Here is a 25,208-nt window from a genome sequence, read left to right on the forward strand (position 1 = left end):
GAAACGATTTAGGGAAATCACGGAAAACCTAAATCAGGATGGCCGGAGATGGGATTGAACCGTCGTCGTCCTGAATGCAAGTCCAGTGTGCTAACCACTGCGCCACCTCACTCGGTGGGAGAAAGGAAACAATACCACACATTATCACAAGACACATAACACATCAGAGCACAGCATTTTCTTTCTTACAGTTGGTTTTCACAAAAAATCTGTACATTGTTGTTTAAAAAATATGTACTGTATGTCAATCCGAATTTTTAATAGAGTATTGTATAAAAATGTGAAGTAAATAACTCTTCCACTTTTCAGGATTTTTGCTAATACTGTTATCACACAATACAATTTTTTTTTTTCATCTAAGAAAATGTAAAGCCTATGTCGGCTCAAATGTTTATCAGAATATTGTGTAAAAATGTGAACTAAGCTGCTCCAGAATTTTTTTGCGATTTGTGTTAGCAATATTTCCTTTTTATATATTATATGTATTGAAAAAGAACAGAAGTCAATGTCTGTCTGAATGTTTATTTAGGCATAGCATAAAAATCTGAATAAAATCTGTTAAGAACTTTTTTGAGATTTATTAACAATGTTTTGTCATCATGTAGTACAATAGATTTCAACTGAAGCATTCGCATGTCCATAGTAACCATTTCATTTTTCCTTTTATTGTATCTGATCAGTATACATGTAATAATATCAGCCATCAAATATCAATTCAAATGTTTTACAGAGTTACAGTAAGATTAAAACAGAAAAATATGTATTCTAGGTTTAAGAATTGCTAAATTATCTTAGTTGCAATTTAGTTACACAATTCTACATCTCGAAGATAAGACTGAGTAAATTAAATCCTTCTTTACCAGAGCTGTGTGTCTCCCCTCTGAGAAAAACAGAAGGGGAAGTATTTTGGACTTGGACACAGCCACAGTTACTGCTGCCACTGGGTTTTGGTGCATTCAAATATTGCAACATTTGAAGAAAATGAGGCAATTTTCCAGTTATCAGCCTCACATCTTTCAGGGTGCGGCAGTGGTGAGACTATGCAGTTTTGCATATTAAGGACATTGTCTGAAAGCTTAGCAACAATTTCAGTCTTGTTTGAATGTCTGTTGACTGTTCAACAATTCAACTATGAGATGAATCTCTACCTTTAATTCTTGCCTTTGCTTCTGCCCATTATGCCCACTATCCACGGTGAGACTGAATGCTGCTTGGTGAGGATGGCATGTGACAAGAGAAGGAAACTATATAAGCACAGCAAAGATGAGTGGAAAATCATTATAGTGACAACAAGGGCCTCAAATGGAGAAGTCAACTGACATAAGAGACTCTGAAAAAGGGTAGTTTGTTATGGACCAGCACCTGGGAAGAAGCATCACAAAATCTATGCAGCTGGTCAGCTATCTGCATGCTGCTGTGGCAGGCATCTAGTGAAAATAGTGAAAGACAGTGAAACCAAGAGCTGGCACCAAGATGTTAGACATCCACATCTCCTCACATGACATGGCGGTCAGAGACTTCCCGAATCTATACAACAGGATAGGCAGTGATCTGCACCAGATCTAATGACAGACCACAATGATGGTGCATGCACAAATGTTTTACAGCACATAATTCACTACAGATTGTGAACATGAAGCTCTGCAGCAGACAACGCTTAAAATGTTCTCTTGTTGATCTACTGACACCATCAATTATGATTGCAGTGGGCTCAGCATCACTGAGATTGGTCCTTGGGTCAATAGAAATGTGTTGCTTGGGCAGATGAATCACATTTTTTGTTACACCAGATTGATGGTCATGTCTGGATATGTCATCATCCAGGCAAATAGCTGCCCAAAACATGAACCATGCAACAGACACAGGCCAGTGGCAGCAGTTTTTTTGCTTGTGGGACTTTTACTTGGAATTCCAAGGCACCATAACAGCTACAGACTAGGTGAAAATTACTGTGGATCAGCTGCATCTGTTAATGCTTGATGTCTTCCCAAGGGTGATAGTATGTACCAGCTGGGCAGCTGTCTGTGCCACAAAGTGAGATTCATGGTATAGTAGTCTGAGGAGCATGATAGTGAACTAGTACTGATGTCTTGGGCACCTAATTCATCTCATACACTTGTGACATCTTTTAATGCAGATCTGAGGTACATTTAAGTGTGATGACATAAGCAGAGTTGTCCACATCAAACATCTCATAAATACAAATAACATAAGTAGTACCATACGAACAATGTTATCAATGACACCTTTATAATCCACATTCTGTAGAAGGTGGCTTGTAAAAATGGGCAAAGCCCAAAAGTAGTCAACCAGTAGATAAACAGCAGCTGTGGTGTTAAACATTTAAAAATGTATTTTCTTCAACATCTAAGAGCTGCAAGATGTGATGTATTAAAAATTTTTATAATAAGGAAACTCAATATTGGGCTGAAGCAGACACTAAGAACTTTGGAACTCTAGGCAGCTGTTTTTTGGCAATCTAAAGTTTACAGATTAAGTGGATATGCTGAGTCGCAGACAGGCGCAACACGAAGAAATCTTTCGGCCAAAAGGCCTTTTCTGAATTAGAAAACACATTCTCTCTCTCTCTCTCTCTCTCATGCAAACACAACTTACATCCACATGACCACTTTCTCTGGCTGCCGAAGTCACACTCAGTCTTTTTGTTGTGCCTGTCTGTGACTCAGCATCTTCACTATATAGTAAGTAGCAACCTATCCTTTTCATAATACTGTTATTATTCCATCCTGGATTTTCCACTGTTTAAAGTTGACAGATGTCTGTTGAAAGCTCTGATAAGTCATATATTTCTTTGATGAAATGAAATAGAGGTTCTGACAGTGGCTGAAAGCTGGCACTGAAATGAATTCTATGTTGACAAATGAAAGTTCGTGCTGGACTGGAACTCAGACACTGATTTCCTGCTTCATGCAAGCAGTCACCTTAACCACTTTGGCTATCCAAGCAAACTTCCCATCCAACCCAATCCCCCACTTCTTGTGAGCTACTTACACAGCACCACCAGTGCATCATACTTCCTGCTGGCCGTCAAGGTGTATATATTTATATCTGTGTGGTGCATGTTCTTTCTTTAAAGGTGACAGCCTATGTAAAGCAGGAAATCCATGTCCAAGTGCCTGTCCAGCACAAACTTTCATTTGTCGCCCTTGAATTCATTTCAATGCCCGACTGTGGCCGACGTCAGAATCTCTATTTCAGTTCATCACATGTATGTATGGCTGCGGGATCATGAACGGTGCCTGTCCATTCAGACATTTACATGCAGATGCACTCTCTCAGAATCAGTTTGAGGCTGCAAGTTGTAAGTATGGCGGGCAGGGGGTGCTATGTAAGTAGTGTATGACAAGTTGGGTATTTGGGTAGGATGGGATGTGTGCTCAAATAGCCAAAGCAGTCAAGGGGACATCTCACGTAGTGCATGAAATCCAGGTTTGACTTCCAGTCAGGCACAAATTTTTACATGTGACCATTAAATTCATTTCAGTGCCCATTTGTGGCTTTCAGAAATTGTTCCACTTTACCACAATATGTATGGCTGCACGATCAAGAATGGCATCTGTTCTTTCGTTCATATTCAAAAGAACAGACACCAAACATACATAAATAATGTTTATTTGCTGCTTTATGTATGGGGGTAAGTCAATAATTATCTGCAATAGTACAAAATCTAAATTGATATCATTTTTCAATGTATTCATTCTGCTTTTCAATACACTTAGTCCACACTGCACAATCTTTCCAATACCCATTGCAAAAAAGGTTTCAGGTTGCGCATCAGACACATTTGCACTGCTACCTTTGCCTATTGATCAGAGCTCATCTCTGGTTGGAAGTTTTGACTCCATATTTCATTTTAAATGATGATTTGTTTCAGAAGCATTTCATCTTCTTTAGCATGATGGTCCAGTAGGTGCGAACACAAACCCACAGTCATGCTTGTGCTCTCCATCCAGTTGTTTTGGAACCTATCTCGCACACACTTTGTGAAAGTTTAGTGTCATACGCACAATTTCATATTCAGTACCATGACTAATGTGCATGTGGTTTGGCACATTATCAACAGTCACTTGCCTGTTTTTCAAAATCAAGACATGACTTGTTCAACATGGACAACAGTTGTGGTTGTAGCTGGATGACCCACTCTTTGCCCATCCTTCACACTCATTCGACCACTTTTGAACTTTTCAACCCACTTTGCTATGATAAAACACTGTTATAGTATTTCACTGTAAGTCTTCTATGAATTGCTACTCCTGGTACACCTTCAGACCACGAAAAGCGGATCACAGAATGCTGTTCTTCTATGGTACTAACAGAGAGAGGCACAGCCATCTTAACATTGCAACAGCACAGAGCTGACTGATGTGATAATTCAGCAACCATCACAGAGAAAGACAATGGTGCCACATCATGGCTGGTGATCACGCAAAGCCGTAATGACAAACAAAAAATAATTAAGCAAAACTGCAGATTCTTACTGATTTAACCTTGTAGATGATATTCAAATTGCAGGGGATTCTAAAAGCAAAGACATTGATATTAAATAAAAATAAGTTAGAAGCAAAATTTTGAATGTGAGCAAGAATTCTTCCCGGCAACTAATATACAGAAAACCAATGGCAAAATGTTTCTTGTTTTTATGATAAGGTCTTTATCCTAGAGGATCTCCTAACTATGGATTCAGCGGAATAAAAAGTACATCAAATCTAACCTAATCTTACTCAATGAGCTTATCTTCAATATAGAAGACTGCAAACCTTGTAAACCACTGACCGAGTGCTTGTGGTGACATGGTTAAACTATAAACCACACAGAGAATTACAGTAATAGACTTCTTAATGTATGTAAAGACAACTACAAGACTAGACATCACTTAACTGTTTGAGGAGACACCAAAATAAGGCAATGTAATTCTACTGCAAAGGTCTGAAATGAATTCTTATGCTATATTAAAGGATCATTTGATGTTGGTATTGTGTTACAAGAGGGAAAATTCAAATTCTCTTTACTGCCACACTGACTCTGATCACGGAAGCAAAGAGGGCTGAAGATCTACAACAGGATACATACTCTAGGTTTTTGGATACTGTTTGTTGGGCAACAAAGAGGCGGACATGTGTTTCATTCTCACCAACAGAAGCAGAATATATTGCTTTGGCAACAGCTACAAAAGAAATTCTGTGGTTGAAGAATCTTCTTGAAGAAATTAAAATATTTGTCAAGACTTCAAACTGTTTATGAATGTAATTAGTCATGAATATATCTGTTACAGAAAGGTGAATGTAAATGACTGAAGCATGTGGAAATTAAATACACTTTTATGCAACAGTTGTATGATGAAAGATATCTGGATGTTCAATACATCTGCTCCAAGGAACAAGTTGTAGATACCTTAACAAAAGGATTTATGGAGTGTATAGCTCTATAGATTGTCTTTCAAGATGGGGATAATGAAATTTGGAGATACTTAATGCATTAAGCACACACTTGTAATCTATCACTAAGTATGGTTACGTTTTGAGGAACTCTTGAGCACAGTTGTTAAATTGAATGAACAATTTAATAATTAAGTTGTGACTAATTTTCTTTTTACTTTGATACTGTCTCTTTGCTAAGATAAACTGTATGTGTTTTTCTCTGCTTTTGACTGTGGTTCAGTATCTTGTTCGCAGTGGTGTGATGTTATGTAAGTGACTGACTGAGATGTTTTGAGAATGATGGAGAGGTTTTGTCAGGACGAACTGTGAGAAACAAAAATGTTAAGTTTTTGTCAAGACACATGATGGTTTCAGCATCATAGTGCTTTGCTAACCACAGTGGTATGCCCTTGCCATCCTACCTCCTTTAAAAAGACTTACCTAGCCCTTCATAGGAGGACCTGCAATTTAATGTAAATGCCAAATCACAGCGCTATTTGACATTTTTAATTTAAAAATCAATGCCAGATGCGAAAGAAGCAATAAGTGATGGGGAAATTCCTTGTACCAACTGGGAATCAAATTCTGGGCCTTCAAAGATGTGTAATCTGGCAGTTACCCACTAAGCCACAGAGGTCATAGTTTAAATGAAAGTTGTTGCTATTATTGTGGTCATCAGTCTCAAGAGTGATTTGAAACAGACCTCTGTGCTAGCCTATATTGTTGTGCACAATTTTACGTATCTGTGTAACACTAAGCACCCCACATACATTCAATCCTGCTTACTGTACTCAAGCTTTAATTACTTCTGTAATTTTTACTCCACATACTTTCATTATACCAAATAAATTATTATGCCTAAATATGTATCCTACCATACATCCCTTCCTTTAATGAAGGTGTGACACACAGCTCTTTCCTAGCCAAATTCAGATTAAGTGCCTCTTCATTAGTTACTTGATCTACACATCTAATCTTTAGCACAAGTCAATGAAAGAGCTGCTTTCAGAGAGTTCAAGATACAGGTGAATTACACCCAAGACGATACCACGAAGAGATGTGTATGAAATCATTAAAAATATGAAAAAAGGAAATATACAAGATTATGCAGAAAGCAATCTTTTCATTGATTCAGTATGAAAAATACAAAATTTAAACTACCATGACAGTGAATATGACTACATCTGCAACTTCAGAAAGAGAATGTTTCATATTTAACCTCAAATGCTAAAATTTGTTAATAAATCCCAAAGAATTATTGTCCCATGAAGAGTAAGTTTTAAAGATACACTGATATTTTCTTAGAGAGTACATAAATGTAGAATTTTTCTTTCCATATTCAAAATTGCAAATAACAGACATGAGGTGTACCAATGATCAGCAATTCTTTCAAAATATCCACTGCTCCCCCAAACCCTAGCTTTTCTTTTTTTTCCCAAATCTGAAAGATAGTATTGTACTACTCTCTGTTAACGTAACTTGTTTCCACAGCTTATTAGATTGCAGTGCAAGCTTTTGCAGAGTTATTGAAAACTGCCAGCGGAACTCTGTTTGAAGCTTTCTAGAAATCAAGTAAAGAAAACTTTAACTTTCCATATAATTGTCACAAGTTTGAAACAAGTCTGTAATGAGATGAGCAGCCCATTTCTATTTCTGCTTGATCCGATTTCACAAATAAACATGAAAAAAGTTTTTTTTTAGCCTATATCTATACCCTACAACTCGATAATCTTGCACTGTTCGGCCGATCTGCTAACATCACTAGGTATGTCCCCTCATCCTGTGTCTCTTGCAATTTTAGCAATCCAGTTACAAAACTTGTTCTATATGCACTGCCAGAACTACACACTCAACCATATCAAAGACAGAAGGTACACATTCTATAGGAAACCAATCTATAAGACTATATTTGCTTTATTAACAGTAACAGTGGTTAAAGCATTGTATTGGGGTTGAGGTCTCAAAGTTTTTTAGTATCCACATTTCTTCAAATCACTTGAATTGAATTCTTAGTGGTACCTTCTGAGTTTGTCAGTTGTTTCCAGTGACTTCAACGGTGTGTTAAAACTCTGAACTTCCCTCCTTAAACCGACCAATCCCAGAATTTTACACTGCAACAACCACAACCAACTGATCAATGAGAATAAATGAATGCAAATGAACTGTCTATAGCAGCAACAAAAAAATATCCTTTGCTGAGCACTGCATCTCACATAACATGACTGTCAGGATTATATAGGAGAATACTCTGGTGCTTCAAAGCTGCAAATTTGGAAAATGACTTTCCAACAAACTCTCAGCTACACCCAGTTTAATTCAAAATTACTCTCTTTTCCTTTGGCCTCTCTACACTCCTCCGTAATATTCACTCCATCCCTTGTCAAGTTGCTGTCACTGTCATTAACTCTTTGTTTCCCCTCAACTGCTCAAGTTTGCTCACAAATTGCCTCAATCAACGTGTGGATGCCTTTTACTGCCCTCTCTTTATCCAATTTTCTGCCTATTTATATCTATTTACATCTCCTGATGACACAAATAAATAAATAACAAAATTATGGTACATTGAACAAAAGGTCCAAGAGTAAACCACTCACCTGTGTGGTCTTTCCAGAGCCAGTTTCTCCTGCAATTATAACAACCTGATTATTATTCACAACTTGCAAAATTTCCTCCCTCATGTTCCATATTGGGAGCTGCTTCCTATAAGGCAGCAATTCTTGGTTGACGGAATATGGAGGTACTTGTGGTATGGCATTGTTGAGCCGACCCATTGTTTTGTTGACATCCTTCACTGTAAAAATGTAACACATTAAAGAGCATAAACATGACTGTGAATAACAAAATTTAAGGCTTTAATGTAAATATAATCCCTGCTCTGGGTATTAGAAACACAATTTATTACAATGTGTTGTACTTCTCTCACTACTATACTAGTTATGGCACAACAGTGAGTTAATCTTCATCACTGTCTCCTTCTTCTTCTTCTACCTATTCTTTCTATACATATATGAATTAAAGTCCTGCTGCCACAGTTTCTGTCTGTATATTCAGACCAATCTCATGAACTACTGTAGGGAGTTTGATAGGTTTTTTACTAATGGATACACCGATTGTCAGCACAGGTGATAGGTGTAAGGCAGCCAAACTGTGGTGCCAGGCCGGCGTGAGCTGTCCCTACCATGAGGCTGACAGGAGCTACTGCCAACTTCCTAAATGACCTGCAATGCAAGACATACCAAATATTGTCCTGATAAAGACATGTTTTTTGGTATGGACTTAACATTTAAGAGGCCTCAAGAGAAATTATGGAAAAGACCACACAGAAAATGTAACCAGTGTTGTACAGCCACTTGAGTTAGGCAGTGAGCAACTGGCTATAACTCATGCCAAACTAGTCCTGCAATCAGGCAGACCGGTTGGCGGAGTAGCTCACAGCTTCCATCAGTGTCACAAGATGTCACTCCAAACACCAACTGGATATGGAACACACAGCATTTGTGCTTCCTGAGAACTTTTCTGGAGTGCACTGTTTAAATCGCTGAAGCTGTATGAAAGTGATGGTATACTGTTACCTAACATTGTTTTCTGAAATTTAATCATAACTCTATGCAGTGGCTCATAAACAAAATTAACACTTTGCCAAACAAGTCTCGCTGGTCGACATGTAGGTATCACAAAATCTGGCCATGTTCAGCTTAAAGATGCTTCAACAGTCTGAATTTTATCTGTAAACTGTTGAAGTATTCGTAACAAGTTCCTGAATTTACTGTTGTCCATGAAATTTGTCACACTCAAATTGTTCTTGGGACCGAAAGCTGACTGAAACCAGAAGTAGAAAGCCCTGAAATACATAGCGAGTCATGAAACATATATTGGATACGCACTTTAGATGCCATATGGGGTGGAGTGTTCATTGCAGTTGGCAAAAATATTGACTCTCACTATATAACAGAGATGTTGAGTTGGAGATAGGCACAACAAAAAGACTGCTGGAAAGTGAGATTTTGGTCAACAAGGCTTTTGTCGAATATAAACACACACACACACACACACACACACACACACAGAGAGAGAGAGAGAGAGAGAGAGAGAGAGAGAGAGAGAGAGAGAAAATTGCGTGCACGTGCAAACGCAACTGCTCACATACATGACTACAGTCTCTGTCAGTAGAAGCCAGACTGGGAATTCAGTGTAACAGTGAAATTATCTGGTCACATATAACAGGTGTAAGTGAAATCGAGTTAATTGTTGGATGTTTACATCACCCACAGCATTCCGCTGCAACAGTTTTTAGAGTCATTTAAAGAAAGTGTGCAATACTAGTGCAATACTAGTAAGGGGTGACTTTAACCTACTAAGTATACTGTAGACTGGGATGTCTATGGAATTACTGTAGACAGTCTTGTGAAGTACGTTTGAACACTTTTCCAAAAACTGTTTGAGCTATTAGTTTGGTAGCCCACATGCAATGGAAATATTTTAGGCTTATAGCTACAAACAGGCCAGACCTTATCAACGGCATCAGCACAGAGACAGAGATTAGTAATCATCATGTCATCATAGTGACTATGGTTACTTAAGTTAACAAATGAATCAGAAAGGTTACGAAAGTGTTTCTGTTAGAAAGAGTAATAAACAGTTGTTAGCATCTCACTTAGACAGAAGCGACATTCCAGTATGATGGACATAGACGAATTATGGGCAAAGTTTGAACAGACTATAAATCATTCTCTGGAGAAGTACGTGCCTAGTAAATGGACTAAGGATGGAAAAGACTTACCATGGTTTAACACTGAAATTATGAATATATTGAGAAAGCAAAGGCTGTTGCACTCTCGGTTCAAAAGAGAATGCACAAACAACAACAGGCAATCGTTAATAGAAATTCGTGTTCCTCTAAAAAGATCTATGTGCGAAGTGTACAACAGTTACCACCATCATGTTGTTTTTATGGTCTTCAGTCAAGAGACTGGTTTGATGCAGCTCTCCATGCTACTCTATTCTGTGCAAGCCTTATCATCTCCAAATTACTACTGCAACCTACATTCTTCTGAATCTATTTTGTGTATTCAACCCTTGGTCACCTTCTACAATTTTTACCCTCCACACTTCCCTATAATACTAAATTGGTGATTCCTTGATGCCTCAGAACGTGTCCTTCCAGCCGATCTCATCCTCTAGCCAAGTTGTGCCACAGTTTCCTCTTCTCCCCAATTCAATTTAGCACCTCCTCATTAGTTACACAATGCACCCAACTAATGTTCAGCATTCTTCTGTAAGACCACCTTATGAAAGCTTCTCTTCCCTTCTTGTCTACACTGTTTATCTCCATGTTTCACTTCCATACATGGCTACACTCCATACAAATTCTTTCAGAAAAGACTTCCTAACACTTAAATCTATACTCGATGTTAATAAATTTCTGTTCTTCAGAAACACTTTCCTTGCCATAGCCAGTCTACATTTCATATCCTCTCTACTTCGACCACAATCAGTTAATTTGCTTCCCAGATAGCAAAACTCATTTACTACTTTAATTGTCACATTTTCTAATCTAGTTCCCTCAGCTCACCTGATTTAATTCGACTATATACCATTATCTTTGTTTTGCTTTTATTGGTGTTCATATTATATCCTCCTTTCAAGACACTGTCCATTCTGTTCAACTGTTCTTCCAGGTCCTTTGCTGTCTCTGACAGCATTACAATGTCATCGGCAAACCCCACAAAGTATTTATTTCTTCTCCATGAACTGGAATTCCTACTCCAAATTTTTCTCGTTTCCTTTACTGCTTGCTCAATCTACAGATCGAATAACATTAGGGATATGCTACAACACTGTCTCACTCTCTTCTCAATCACTACTTCTCTTTTGTGCCCCTCTACTCTTATAACTGCCATTTGTTTTCTGTACAACTTGTAAATAACCTTTCGCTTCCCGTATTTTATCCCTGCCACCTTCAGAATTTGGAAGAGAGTATTCCATTCAACATTGTCAAAACCTTTTTCTAAGTCTACAAATGCTAGAATATTTTTTATAAAGTTGTAGAATCAGTTTTGCCCCATGTGTTCCAACATTTCTATGGAATCCAAACTGATCTCCCCCAAGGTCAGCTTCTACCAGTTTTTCCATTTGTCTGTAAAGAATTCGTGTTAGTATTTTGCGACAATGACTTATTAAACTTATAGTTGGTAATTTTCACATCTGTCAACAACTGGTTTCTTTGGGATTACAATTATAATATTCTTCTTGAAATCTGACTCCGCAGCTCATGGTCTAGTGGTAGCACTCTTGCTTCCCGCGCACGGAGTCCCGGGTTCGATTTCCGGCGGGTTCAGGGATTTTCACTGCCTTGAGATGACTGGGCTTTGTTGTGTTGTCTTCCTCATCATCATTCATCCCCACTACGGTTGGAGGAAGGCAATGGCAAACCACCTCTGTCACAGCAGGCTATCTTCATGTACATCATCTTCCATTTCCATAATATAGCCCTCAAGTACATTGCCCGTCTATAGACCCTCCATATACTCCTTCCACCTTTCTGCTTTCCCTTCTTTGCTTAGGACTGGTTTTCCATCCGATCTCTTGATATTCATACAGATGGTTCTCTTTTCTACAAAGGTCTCTCTTAATTTTCCTGTAAGCCCTACCTATCTTACCCCTAGTGATATATGCTTCTACATACTTACATTTGTCCTCTAGTCATCCCTGCTTAGCCATTTTGCACTTCCTGTCAATGTCATTTCTGAGAGGTAAGTATTCCTTTTCGTCTACTTCATTTATTGCATTTTTACATTTTCTTCTTTCATCAATTAAATTCAATACCTCTTCTGTTACCCAAGGATTTCTACTAGAACTTGTCTTTTTACCTACTTGATCCTCTAATGCCTTCACTATTTCATCTCTCAAAGCTACTCATTCTTCTTCTACTGCATTTCTTTCTCCTGTTCTTGTCAACTGTTCCCTAATGCTCTCTCTGAAACTCTGGTTCTTTCAGTTTATCCAGGTCTCATCTCCTTAAATTCCTTCCCTTTTGCAGTTTCTTCAGTTTTAGTCTACAGTTCATAATCAATAAATTGTGGCCAGAGTCCACATCTGCCCCTGGAAATTTCTTACAATTCATGACGTGGTTCCTATATCTCTGTCTTACCATTATATAATCTATCTGAAACCGTCATATCTTCACAAAATATCTGGCCGAGAACCCGAGAAAATTCTGGTCCTATGTAAAATCACGAAGCAGGTCTAAGGCTTCCATACAGTGACTCATTGACCATTCTGGTGTAGCAATGAAAGACAACAAAAGAAAAGTCAAAGTTTTAAATTATGAATTTAAGAAACTGTTCAAATGGCAGAACTGAACATTGCACATAACCCCATAGGGAGGACATGGTAAGAGGGATTCCTGGCATAGAGAAGCAACTGAAAGAGTTGAAAATAAAATAAGTTGCCAGTAATCGGAAAGTATGATTCATCTGTAAAGAAGACCACAAACAGAACACCAGTGTAACCCATTCTTGAGTACTGCTCTAACGTTTGGGATTCCCATCAGGCCAGATCAAAGGAATACATCGAAACAATTCAGAGGCGGACTGTTAGATTTGTTACCGGTAGATTTGATCAACACCCAAATATTATGGAGATGTTTTTGGAACTCAAATGGGAATCCCTGGAGGGAAGGTGATGTTCTTTTCGAAGAAACTATTGTGAAAATTTAGAGAACTGGTATTTGATGCTGACTGCTGAAAAACCCTATTGCCGCCAGCATACATTTCACGTAAGGACTACGAAGACATGACATGAGAAATTAGGGCTCGTTCGGAGGCATATAGACAGTCATTTTTCCCTCACGCTATTTTTGAGGGGAACAGAAAAGGAAATGACTAGTGGTGTTACAATGTACCCTACACCATGCGCTATACAGTGGATTGCGGAGTATATATGAAGATGTATATGTAGACGCAGATACTTACTGCTACCCATGCAAAGCTGGAGCATGTCACTTGTTAAGTATAACACAGCATACAAATAATGAAAGCAACACATGCTTGGAGACAAAGGGGGTCAGCGAGGTATATGACATCAATGTGAGACAACAAAGTTTTATCTTTAAAACAAAACTGGGGACAAGCAACCACTCACTTGCCCACATAAATGATGAGTGGAATGACACTTCCTAATAAGGGAAGGAGCAGGGCTTGGGAGAGGGGGGGAGGGGTTTAAAGGTAGAGTGGTAGCAGTAGAGTGAAGGGGAGATGTGGGACATCAAGGGGATATAGGGAGTTATTGAGAGAATTATGCAGATGACACACACACATGCTTGCTCTGCATGTGTTCCCTCACATTTTTGTCAAGCAGTTTTCTACTATGCTTTCTCCACTCAACTGCCCATATACACTGCCCTATCCACTTTCCTAACTTGTCCATCAGTTACTGCAACAATCACTTCATTCAAAAATTATTTCCATTATTTTTCTTTTCATTTTTTATACCTCTCTCACAATATTTTTCCTTCAAGCAACTTCACTACAAACTCCAGACCATTGTACCCCCATCAATGTCTTATCCAAATTCCAGTATGTCAGACTCTACCTGTGATTCCTTAGTATTCTTCACAATGGACATACTGCCATATATCACTGGTGGGCACAAAACATTTCATAAAGATCACCACCTTTTATGAACAAATATTATATACTCCAATCCTACATAATTGCACCTTCTAAGTATGTACCTTCACTAACCACCTCTGCTCATTTTGCAAGATCTGTTTATTCTGTGGCAGTAATTGCTAGCATATAACCTCTGAGATGCTCAACACCACGTATGGGATCTTTCTAAATTATGTATCACTCCAACACTACCCCCCCCCCCCCCCCCACATCCATGGCATACTAATACATATCAAATAATCACAGCTATCCAAACCCTTCATCAGCCCCTTGCGGCTTGGAGATTCTCCTTTGGTAAACTACCTTCAAACCTCGCAAAACAAATTATTCCCAAACACCTTACACAGACTCTCAACACTGTTCTCAACCTATCTTCCTAAATATGAATGTTGCAAATGTATGTCTTTTCAAATGGTCTTTCTTTGTCCCTACACCCAAGATTAACAATATTGTGCTTATCAAGGATTTGTTTTCCTTTCTGTTCCCTTCAGTGGAAGCATTTTTTCACCATCCACGCTACTGAAAACAGCTACTACAAAGTACAGGACGAACCTAAATTATGATCCTACAAGTTTATCTCCAAACCAGACCCCTAGTAACCCGCAGGTATTCCTCGTCTCAAACTCAGTTTTACTTTTCTTTCCTAAATCCACTGCCAGTGAATATCAAGATGTGCCCTCACAACAGTGCAGTGACACATTGCATTCAAGGAAGAAGCAGTTCAACGATGTATCAAGTGAAAAGTATCTGAAAACCTTCAAGAAATTAATTCTGTGTGTAAAATGTAGTTATTGACTGTAAAAGATAAAATTTTCCGTTTTCAAGCCTCAACCCTCTGCAGGGAAAAAAACTCGAAAATTACATCCATTATCAACACACACGAACAAAAAGCCAAGTTGAATTTCAACCCTACGGAATGAAAGACAGTGAAGAAGGTGTGCAACTTATATAAATGCTCTTCCATGGATGCACCCGTCACAGCGATGTCACTGAGATCATTAATGCAACCCGGAGAGGACACTGTCAAACTGTTCAGAAAAATGCTGAAAAATTCCAGGGGCTCTACCCACACATAACAGGGGGCAGTGATATTGGTACAGTTCAAACGGCATGTTAATCACAAGGAGCCGTTTAGAATCATCATCCAACTGAACCTGTAAATAGCCTTCCAATAAATCAGTTCTGTAGAAAAACTGGTCTCCAGAGAGCTTAGCCAATAACTCATCTGCATAGAGAAAAGGATAGATATCAATGACAGATTGAGCATTAACTGAAACTTTAAAGTTACCGCAGAGACAAAGCTGACCATTCGTTTTTTTTAATAATAATGAGGTGGGCTGACCACTCACTCGAAGAAATAGGCTGTGTGACTCATAAAGACATTAGCCTGTCCAATTCTAATTTCATTTCATCACAAAGTGCCAATGGAATGGGTGCACATGGAAATCGTGTGGTCACATTGTACGTTTGAGGGTAAAGTGGGCTGCAAAATTAGTGGCACAACCTAACCAATACAAGAAGAGAAACAAGAACACAGAGAATCTACCTGCTGGTAAGGGACCTAGTCAGAAACGAGGTGCACTGCATCTGAAATGGGAAAACCAAATGCACTGAAAGCATCAAAGCAGAACAAATTTGCAGTACTAACATCATCCACTATAAAAAAAAGTCAAGCAACAAAACCAATGTTCAGTTGTAATTCATCAAACATTGAGTAACTGGAGATAACACCAAAGATCCCAAATATACAGAAGTCTGTGAATTCAGTAAAGTCAAGGCTGTAGTCGTGCCCGCACAGCACTCTGTCTGCCACACTTCGATAAACAATTTGTTATGATTCATAAGCACTAGAGACACACAATTAACAAAAAAATGGCTCTGAGCACTATGGGACTCAACATTTTAGGTCATAAGTCCCCTAGAACTTAGAACTACTTAAACCTAAGTAACCTAAGGACATCACACACACCCATGCCCGAGATAGGATTCGAACCTGCGACCGTAGCAGTCCCGCGGTTCCGCACTGCAGCGCCAGAACCGCTAGACCACCGCGGCCGGCACACAATTAACATCCATGTTCATGTCTGCAGGAGGAGACTGGGAATGACACACAGAAGCTGTTTGTCTTTTTTTTTCCCCTACACCTGTTGCAAGTCACCCAGCATTTAGGCCATCGGTCCTCTCACATTGCACGAAACAATATGGGCGAGATGAGAGCATGGAATGCTGCCACAGCTGTGGTCGCTGTTTGGCACATTGCTGTCCAGTGCAATGTGCTGTGTTTGTACAGCTGCCACATTATCCTCCCCCTGAGAACAGATACATACCCGACAACCAGGAACAGGAGCCACTGCAGCAATGTCACACAAACCCAGCACAAGATACCTCGAAAGAATGAGCAATATTTAACACATCAGCCAAAGATGGATTCCTGCACTGTAGTGCATGTTAATGCTCCTCCTTGTCAGGACTCAACCAAATGATGGCTCCACAGACCTTACAACCAGTATAGGAATGATGATGAGCATCAGTAACAAACTGGCATTTGACACAGAGGTCATAGAGTTTGGCCACCCAAGCCTGGTGGAGTTGTTCATGAGGACAATAGAACTCTACACATGCTGCACTGACATGCACACATTTATGGTAATAATCTGACAATAACTTACATATTTTGTCAAACGGAAGTGACACAGGTTCCTAGAGTGGGGCTAACTCGCACAACAACTGGTAGAGCTGAGGATAAACCAAAGAAAGGAACAAAGCCTTAAACATGTCTGCATCAGTGACATCAAAAGCGAGGAAGTGTTGCTGAAGCCACTTCTTGTAAGCCTCCCAGTCTTCAGCTACATCATCGTAAGTGGAAAAGAACGGCAGGTACCCCGACAGTGAGGAAGCCTGCATAGTCAATGTGACTGACAAGTTCATGATAATAACTATAAGAGCCTGCTGCTTCTCAAGGAGATTGTAGCACTGTCTCCATGTACAGAATAACTGAAGGAACAACCAAATAGACTAAGCACATTGTAGTGAACACTGCACTCATCACCAATTGTGCCACACAGTAAGACACAAACAACAGCATGGCTGCAATGAACCAAAGCTTATTCTTTTTCCACACACAAGTGACAGTAGTTGAAATTGGAGACACAAACACTGAAACAAGCCTAGTGCTGATAAAAGCAGTTGCTGACAATTAGTAAGGACATAATGAAAGCACGTGCCTGCTGCACTATGATTATAAAGAGGAGGGCTCTGGTAGATGGCATGATGGACGCCGAGCCATGTGCCCAATTTATGTGCCCCACCACAGGCTGCCTTAGGTGGCCAGCCCGCACAAATAGAGTTGGCAGAGTATTCAAAGTGTAGCACATCAGCAGTCTGGTGTTGCGGTGTGTATCCAAGTATTATATATAGCAAACAATCCTGTTGGCAGAACATCTGCAACTGAGCATTATAGCAGAGGTTGAAAATACCGCTTCAGTTGTAAATTACTTTATTTTCACGTGACCGGTTTCAGACTGGTATAAGCCCATCCTCAGGTGCCGTAGCTGTGCTGTGGTCCCCGAACGCCGTGTGTACCAGGCACAGTGTGCTGCAGTACACTGTGCCTGGTACACGTGGCGCTCGGGGACCACAGCACAGCTACGGCACCTGAGGATGGGCTTATACCAGTCTGAAACCAGTCACGTGAAAATAAAGTAATTTACAACTGAAGCGGTATTTTCAACCTCTGCTATTACATACAGGGTTATAGCAGATATATCAGAATGGAGATCCCTGAGAGTGATTAAAAGCCGCGCACAAGTGTATAGATTCAAAAAATGACAAACTACTGAGAGGACTGGAAATTTTTATAACACAAAATATAATCAAAGCAAGTAATGAAAGACAATTCTCACAGCTGAAAAGAATGCAGAAGGAAGAATACCAAACAAATCTCTATCATATACACCAAAAGGTAAAGAGCTATTGTAGACTAAGGAAATATTGGTAACAGTTTCCTCTTTGATCAGAAAAGGCAAACTGCACATGCTCTTTCAAAGAAGAGCGAGAAGAGGGAAGGAGGGGGGAAGGAAGAGAATATGACCACAGCAGCACAATGTGAAAAGAGAAGTATATGCACTGTTGAAACATTTTCTGCCAAGTTGTTGCTCAATTTTTGCATCAACATTACTTTTCCTCCTCACCTTGCAGTATTGTTGGAAATTCAAAATAAATGGACTCTTTAGTTGACTTGCTCATTCTGAGTAATATGGGGCCATCTGTAAATATTCAACTTGAAGAAAGACAACTTCTTAGGCAAGATCGCATTTGCAAAATCTTTATGTACAATGACCAGTTTCAGTAAACTATAATCTGATCTCAGTACAGGCTAACACATGTGCCCAATTTCAGCTATAAATGTACTCCATATCTTAATTAGTTGGACACTTGATGTAAGATGCACAGGCATATCAAAGTTAAAACCAGTATGTACAGTACATTCAAATGATTTACAAAATGTCTGGTAATTATCCCAAAATACTGTCTTACGGTGTGTTTACACTGAGTTTAAAGACACGTTTCTGTTCACAATACTATTCCATCATAGTCAACAACTTGCTGACATACTGTTCATTGCTTGTGCCACCATCCACAATAGTGACAAACATTTTTATGCACCGGGTGATCAAAAAGTCAGTATAAATTTGAAAACTGAATAAATCACGGAATAATGTGGATAGAGAGGTACAAATTTACACACATGCTTGGAATGACATGGAGTTTTATTAGAACCAAAAAAATACAAAAGTTCAAAAAATGTCCGACAGATGGCGCTTCATCTGATCCGAATAGCAATAATTAGCGTAACAAAGTAAGACAAAGCAAAGATGATGTTCTTTACAGGAAATGCTCAATATGTCCACCATCATTCCTCAACAATAGCTGTAGTCGAGTAATAATGTTGTGAACAGCACTGTAAAGCATGTCCACAGTTATGGTGAGGCATTGGCGTCGGATGTTGTCTTTCAGCATCCCTAGAGATGTCGGTCAATCACGATACACTTGTGACTTCAGGTAACCCCAAAGCCAATAATCACACGGATTGAGGTCTGGGGACCTGGGAGGCCAAGCATGACAAAAGTGGCGGCTGAGCAAACAATCATCACCAAATTACGCGCGAGAGAGATCTTTCATGCGTCCAGCAATATGGGGTGGAGTGCCATCCTGCATAAACATCGTACGTTCCAGTAGGTGTTTATCAGCCAGGCTGGGGATGATGCGATTCTGTAACATATTGGTGTACCTCTTACCCGTCACGGTAGCAGTTACAAAACCAGAATCACGCATTTCCTCGAAGAAAAAAGGCCCGATAACGGTAGATGTGGTAAATCCAACCCATACCGTGACTTTCTCGTCGTGCAATGGAGTTTCCACGACAGTTCTAGGATTTTCAGTAGCCCAAATTCTGCAGTTGTGGGCGTTGACAGACCCTCGGAGCTTCGGCAGTCCACAACACATTACTCAACCAATCGTCATCTCCCGCCATCTTTTGAAACGCCCACACCGCAAATGCCCTCCGCTTCACTAAATCGCCAGGTAACAGTTCATGATGCTGATGGATTTTGTACGGATAGCATCGGAGGGTATGCCTAAGTGCCAAACAAACAGTAGTGTACGAAATTCCGGTGCGACGTGCGACTGCATGAGCGCTGACTTCCCTGTGCATAGACGAACCCGCTACAGTCTCCATTTCTTCCTGAACTGTCTAAGCAGCATTACGCCTTGTGCTCGGTCAGCCACTACGGGGTCTATCGTCTAAACAACCCGTGGCTTCGAACTTCAAAATCATTCTCGCCACAGCTGCATTTGTCAACGGACCTTTACCCGTTCGAATCCCCTTCCTAAGGCGATAGGATCATAACGCTGAACTAGCACATTCCCCATTCTGATAATACGGCTTTACTACAAGCGCCTTTTCAGGTAATGTCAACATGCTGCGACTGCTGGCGCATCTGATTCTCTCTCTCATTACAGCTCCTTTAATACACGATTGTCATGCACAGTCACTGACGTTTTGCTGTCCAGCGCCATCTGTTGGACATTTTGTGAACTTTTTTTTCCCATAATAAAACCCCATGTCATTCCAAGAATGTGTGTCAATTTTTACCTCTCTATCTACATTATTCCATGGTTTATTAAGTTTTCAAATTTATACTGACTTTTTGATCACCCGGTATATATCCACATTGTCTGCTACACTGAACTGGCAGCACAGACATTAAGATGCATGAAAAACCTGCTTTTTCTTAAAATGGAATGCAAACTACCCAAACTATATTCATCTCGTATTTCATAATGAGAGCAGTTAGCAACTTCCAACAAACTTCAAGCATAATTTCAAACCTTCTCTAATCTTTTTCTGCCTTAAGTTCTTAATGTCAAATATTTAACACATTAACTAATCTTTAAAATAATCAGATGTTTGAGGCTGTTTTACACATGGGAGTTCAATTCTTTAAAGAATCAGACATTTATTGGTACTACAGAAGATGTGGCAGGAATTACATGCTGTTTGAGCTGAATTTGGAAGATGGTTCTGGCGTTCATTATGATATAGCCATCTGATTTAAAAATTCTAATGAATATCATAGAGCCAGTGTTTGAATGAAGGACATAAATTTCAGAAAAGCAATTCCTGGGAAGCAAAGACTTGCTGTTACTCATTTGCTTTTGGCTATCAAAGACTTGCATATTTATTTCAAAGCTAGCCATACTTCAAATAGTTCCTGCAGCTTGTGAAGTAGGACAGGGCTAAACAAACCACAGCACTGCACAATGGTATTTAGCAGTAGCAGACCAGAAACGATGTTCCTTTGATCTGTATGGAAGCAGCTGTGGAGCACTGTTGTGTGTTCGCAACATGTTGCCAACATCACTAGTTCAGCACTACCCATGAACAAAGTTGTGAATGTTGCTGCAGCATGTTTCAAACTCACTGTAAATGTTTCTTTATGCTGGCAAAATGAGTGCTCCATGTCACAAGATCTCAGCCAGGCAAATTTATAGCCTACACTCCCATTGATATCCTCTTCCTGATGGCCATCTAACAATTTGAAATTTCCACATAATCTGAAATTACTCGTATTTTTCAAACATACACCTCTATTTATTTTGTAAAACTTGTGCTGTAGATCCACTAAGACTGTTCAGTTTTCTTTCGATGTCATGAAAATGATCTGTGTCTGACAGAAGAATCCTTCCCTTTTCAAGTTTGTCAATTCTGCTGCAAAGGAAACAAAAGTTAGCAGATATGTATGCCAAATAATTTTTAACATTGTGTCACCTAACATTTCCTGAAGAATTCTAATTGATGTTGCATCATCTTTGACTGGTAAATTAACTATTGAGGCAAAACCATCAAAATTTTCTGCATAATACTGGACTACAACGATCCAAGTTCCCTGATGTGTTTCTACTGGGATGGGTGGCTCTGGTACATTGGAATTTTTAGTCTTGAGTATGTGATTTCTTCTTGGCGATTAATTAACATTCTTTTCCCATTAGAAATCAATTTATTCACTTTAGGATATACTGCTCTAATTTCTTCACAGTCTGTGGAGACATACACCATGCACACAATATGGATTATTTTAGGATAAATAGCAATACCACCTGCTGCTACCTTATTCATATATGCTGCAGCATTGTGCAGCACCTCTTATTAACAGTACAACATCTTCAAACTTTACACTAACTGGTCACAAAATACAGGGTGTGGTAGATAAGTAATGAGACTCAGTGTAGAAAAACAAATTTATTGATCCAATTTGTACAAAACGTTAATATTCTTCAAAGTACTCGCCTTGGGCGTCGACACAACGTTGCCAGCGCGTTTTCCAAGCTTCATAGGCCCCACTGTAGTCCGTTTGAGTTATCCCAGTTAGTGCCTTCGTGACAGCACGTTGGATGTTCGGAATATCGTCGAAACGATGACCCTTCAGGCATCTTTTGACCTTCGGAAATACGAAGAAATCAGGAGGACTCAAGTCAGGGCTGTATGGTGACTGTGGCAAAACTTCAACTCCAATTCGGGTCAAGTAGGAGGTCACGAGGAACGCTGTGTGCGCCGGAGCGTTGTCGTGGTGGAGACGCCAGCGTTGAGCAAGGTCCTGTCGCTTCTGTTTGACGGCTCTGTGCAATCGCTGAAGGACTTCTTTGTAGAATTCGGCATTGACAGTCTTCCCCTGAGGGACAAACTCTTTGTGAATTAACCCCCGCTTGTCGAAAAACACAATCAGCATTGTCTTGATGCGGGACTTTGACATTCTTGCTTTCTTCGACCGCGGGGATGCCGGTGTGTGCCACTCCGAGCTCTGGGCTTTCGTCTCCGGGTCGTACTGGAATGTCCACGATTCGTCGCCTGTTACTACGTTGTCTAAAAAGTGTGGATTATTTTCCAAATCATTCAACATCTCACGGCAAACATCCACTCGTTGTTGCTTTTGTTCGGCGGTGAGCACTCGGGGAACCAATTTTGCGCAAACTTTCCTCATCATCAAATCTTGCGTAACAATTTGGTGAACCGTAAATTTATTCACGGAGACCTCGTCGGCGATCATTTTGAGACTTAAACGACGGTCGGAGTCCAGGAGTTCTTTCACTTTGGCCACCGTTTCATCCACACGACTCATTGAAGGGCGTCCAGATCGTTCCATGTCTTCAACGGATTCCCTCCCGTTTTTAAATTCATTAAACCACTGGAACACTTGAGCTATTGATAGGGAGTCTTCTTTGTAGGCCTCCGTAATCATAGCAAAAGTTTCCGAAGCAGTTTTGCCCAAGCGAAAGCAAAATTTGATTGCATACCGCTGTTCTATCGAGCGATCCATCTTCAGCGTTGTCACAAGTGTCACGGGCACACAAACAACGTAATACGCGAAGCTCGACCCTCACTGCACCAGAGCTCCGACGCGACTGCGAACTGGTTCTATTGTTAGTTCAGATCCCCCACCACGTGATGTACAGGTGGAGACCACCCTGCGAGCGACTGGGGCGCCGCGCGGCGGCCAGTCTCATTACTTATCTACCACACCCTGTATGCATTACTTCATTAATCAATCTTACAACAGTCACATGGTTCACAGTAGTCATTTCTTGGCTAGTTTGCAGTCATTTCTTGGCTTATCTGCAGAGAACCTTTCTTCAACATTGCTTCATCATTTTTAATACCCAAACAATGACGTACACAACTTTCATACCAGTTGAATCTGAAGTTTCATTTCACATAACCGAGATTTTCTCATTTTTACACACAGAATGACTTTGTTGTAGAGTTTGATAGTAGCTCTTTGGAAGATATTTTTTCCTTAATGTTGACTTTATGAGTGTCAAAACTTGAATATTTAGAGAGAAACTTCAACAGTGGGTTATTTACTTTAGAAAGAGGCATGTTGGCTGACACAAATGCCCTACATAAATCTTCAAAATAAGCTGAAAATGTTTCAGGTCCTGTAGAAGAACCTGGAACTGTATCACCAATTAGAGGTTGTTTTTTCATCAGGTGCAAAATTGCTGCAATATGTTTCTTGCTGTCTGAGTGTTGAGATGGCTGTTCAGCCTTTACTGCTTTCCCACATGGCTGACAGGACAGGACACGTCCATCTGTACTAAAATTATCCTTAAATTCTGCAACACACTGCTGCAGATGATAATTTGATGTTGTTTTTACTTTAGGCATTGTAGTATTGCCTTGCACATCATAGCACCAGAAATGAACTATTTGTGAGTGAGTGGGGAGAAAGGTGAAACATGTAGTGCAATCAATAAGATGATAAACACACAGCTGAAAACTGATATGTAGAAACAGAATAATATACACTCAGCATTTAGGGCAGCAGATGTTTACAATACAATTTAACAGCTCAAAGGATCTTCCTTGTTTAAGTAACACAATACAGAAATGAAATAAACTGAATGATCTACTGTATCGACAAAAACATGTAAACGCTATGTGGAAATAACTGGAAAACAAGAAGCCCTAAACAAGAAGTTCACCGCACATGAGGCTATCCGAAAACCCATTTGTCAGCTTCCAAGGTATCAACAGCTGGAAATGGAATATTAATCCGAAGACAACTCCTCAGGGTGCAAGTCTAAGAACTGGAGTGTAATAGTAAGGAGAACATTGCTGCACTGAACAGTCATCATTCCACAATGTTTAGAAACAAAAAAGGGAGGGAAGGGATAGACGATGAAAATGATGAAGCAGTATCAATTCATTTGCGCATGGAAAAGTCCAAGGAGATAAATTAAATGTATACATTCCAGCAAAATGCAATGACTAGTATAGCCCAAATTAATTGATACTCATCACATAGAAGAGGCACTGAGTCACAAACAGGCACAATGAAAAAGAATGCTAGCTATGTTTAACTATTGGACTAGATCCTTCATCACATGCAGAAAACCCACACAAATTAACATATGCATGACTCACACACATGGCCAATGTTGTCAATGGGTGCTATGACCCGAATGGTGACTGAGGTGAGAAGCAATCTGCTGAGGTGAGTAGTGGGGGTGCAGAAGAGGCATGGGAGGGGGGGGGGGGATGATGGGAGATAGCAGGGCAAGGATGGGGGAAGATACTAGTGCTGCCTGTGGAATATTGTAGGGACATGGTTGGGATAGGATAGGGTTGCTATGCTCTGATTAAAATTACTTTGTGATTGATGTTTCAGCAAGTCAAGTTGTAGTGGCCAGCCGCCGCCATACAATTGTAGCTCTTTTTTTGAGTGCCATGTGTTCACTGTGATGCCTGTTTTGAAGGTACCTGTAAGCACCCTGTGAAGCGTGGCCGGGTGCACGCTGACAACAATGCCCCCCTGCCAGTGCAATCTGTTAATCACAACGTAATTTTAATCAGAGTGTAGGTGCAGCACGGGGAGGCTTAGATTAATTGGGGAGAGGAGAGGAGAGGAGAGGAGAGGAGAGGAGAGGAGAGGAGAGGAGAGGAGAGGAGAGGAGAGGAGAGGAGAGGAGAGGAGAGGAGAGGAGTAGAGAAATTGTACTGGAGAGATAGGAGGAGTGTGTAGAACTAGAACGGAAGCAA

The 25,208-nt window shown here is 40.0% G+C and overlaps 1 protein-coding gene across 3 annotated transcripts in view; it reads right to left on the minus strand.

The window, feature by feature from the left end:
* Nucleotides 1–25,208, minus strand: part of LOC126198955 (3'-5' RNA helicase YTHDC2-like) — a 338,664-nt gene that overhangs the window by 282,481 nt on the left and 30,975 nt on the right. For all 3 annotated transcript variants that reach the window (XM_049935603.1, XM_049935602.1, XM_049935604.1), the window contains exon 4: nt 8,033–8,229. In XM_049935603.1, the coding sequence (XP_049791560.1) occupies nt 8,033–8,229 (197 nt within the window). The remainder of the gene's footprint in view (nt 1–8,032; nt 8,230–25,208) is intronic.

The sequence above is a fragment of the Schistocerca nitens genome, chromosome 8 (genome assembly GCF_023898315.1).
Source record: "Schistocerca nitens isolate TAMUIC-IGC-003100 chromosome 8, iqSchNite1.1, whole genome shotgun sequence".
Lineage (NCBI taxonomy): Eukaryota > Metazoa > Arthropoda > Insecta > Orthoptera > Acrididae > Schistocerca > Schistocerca nitens.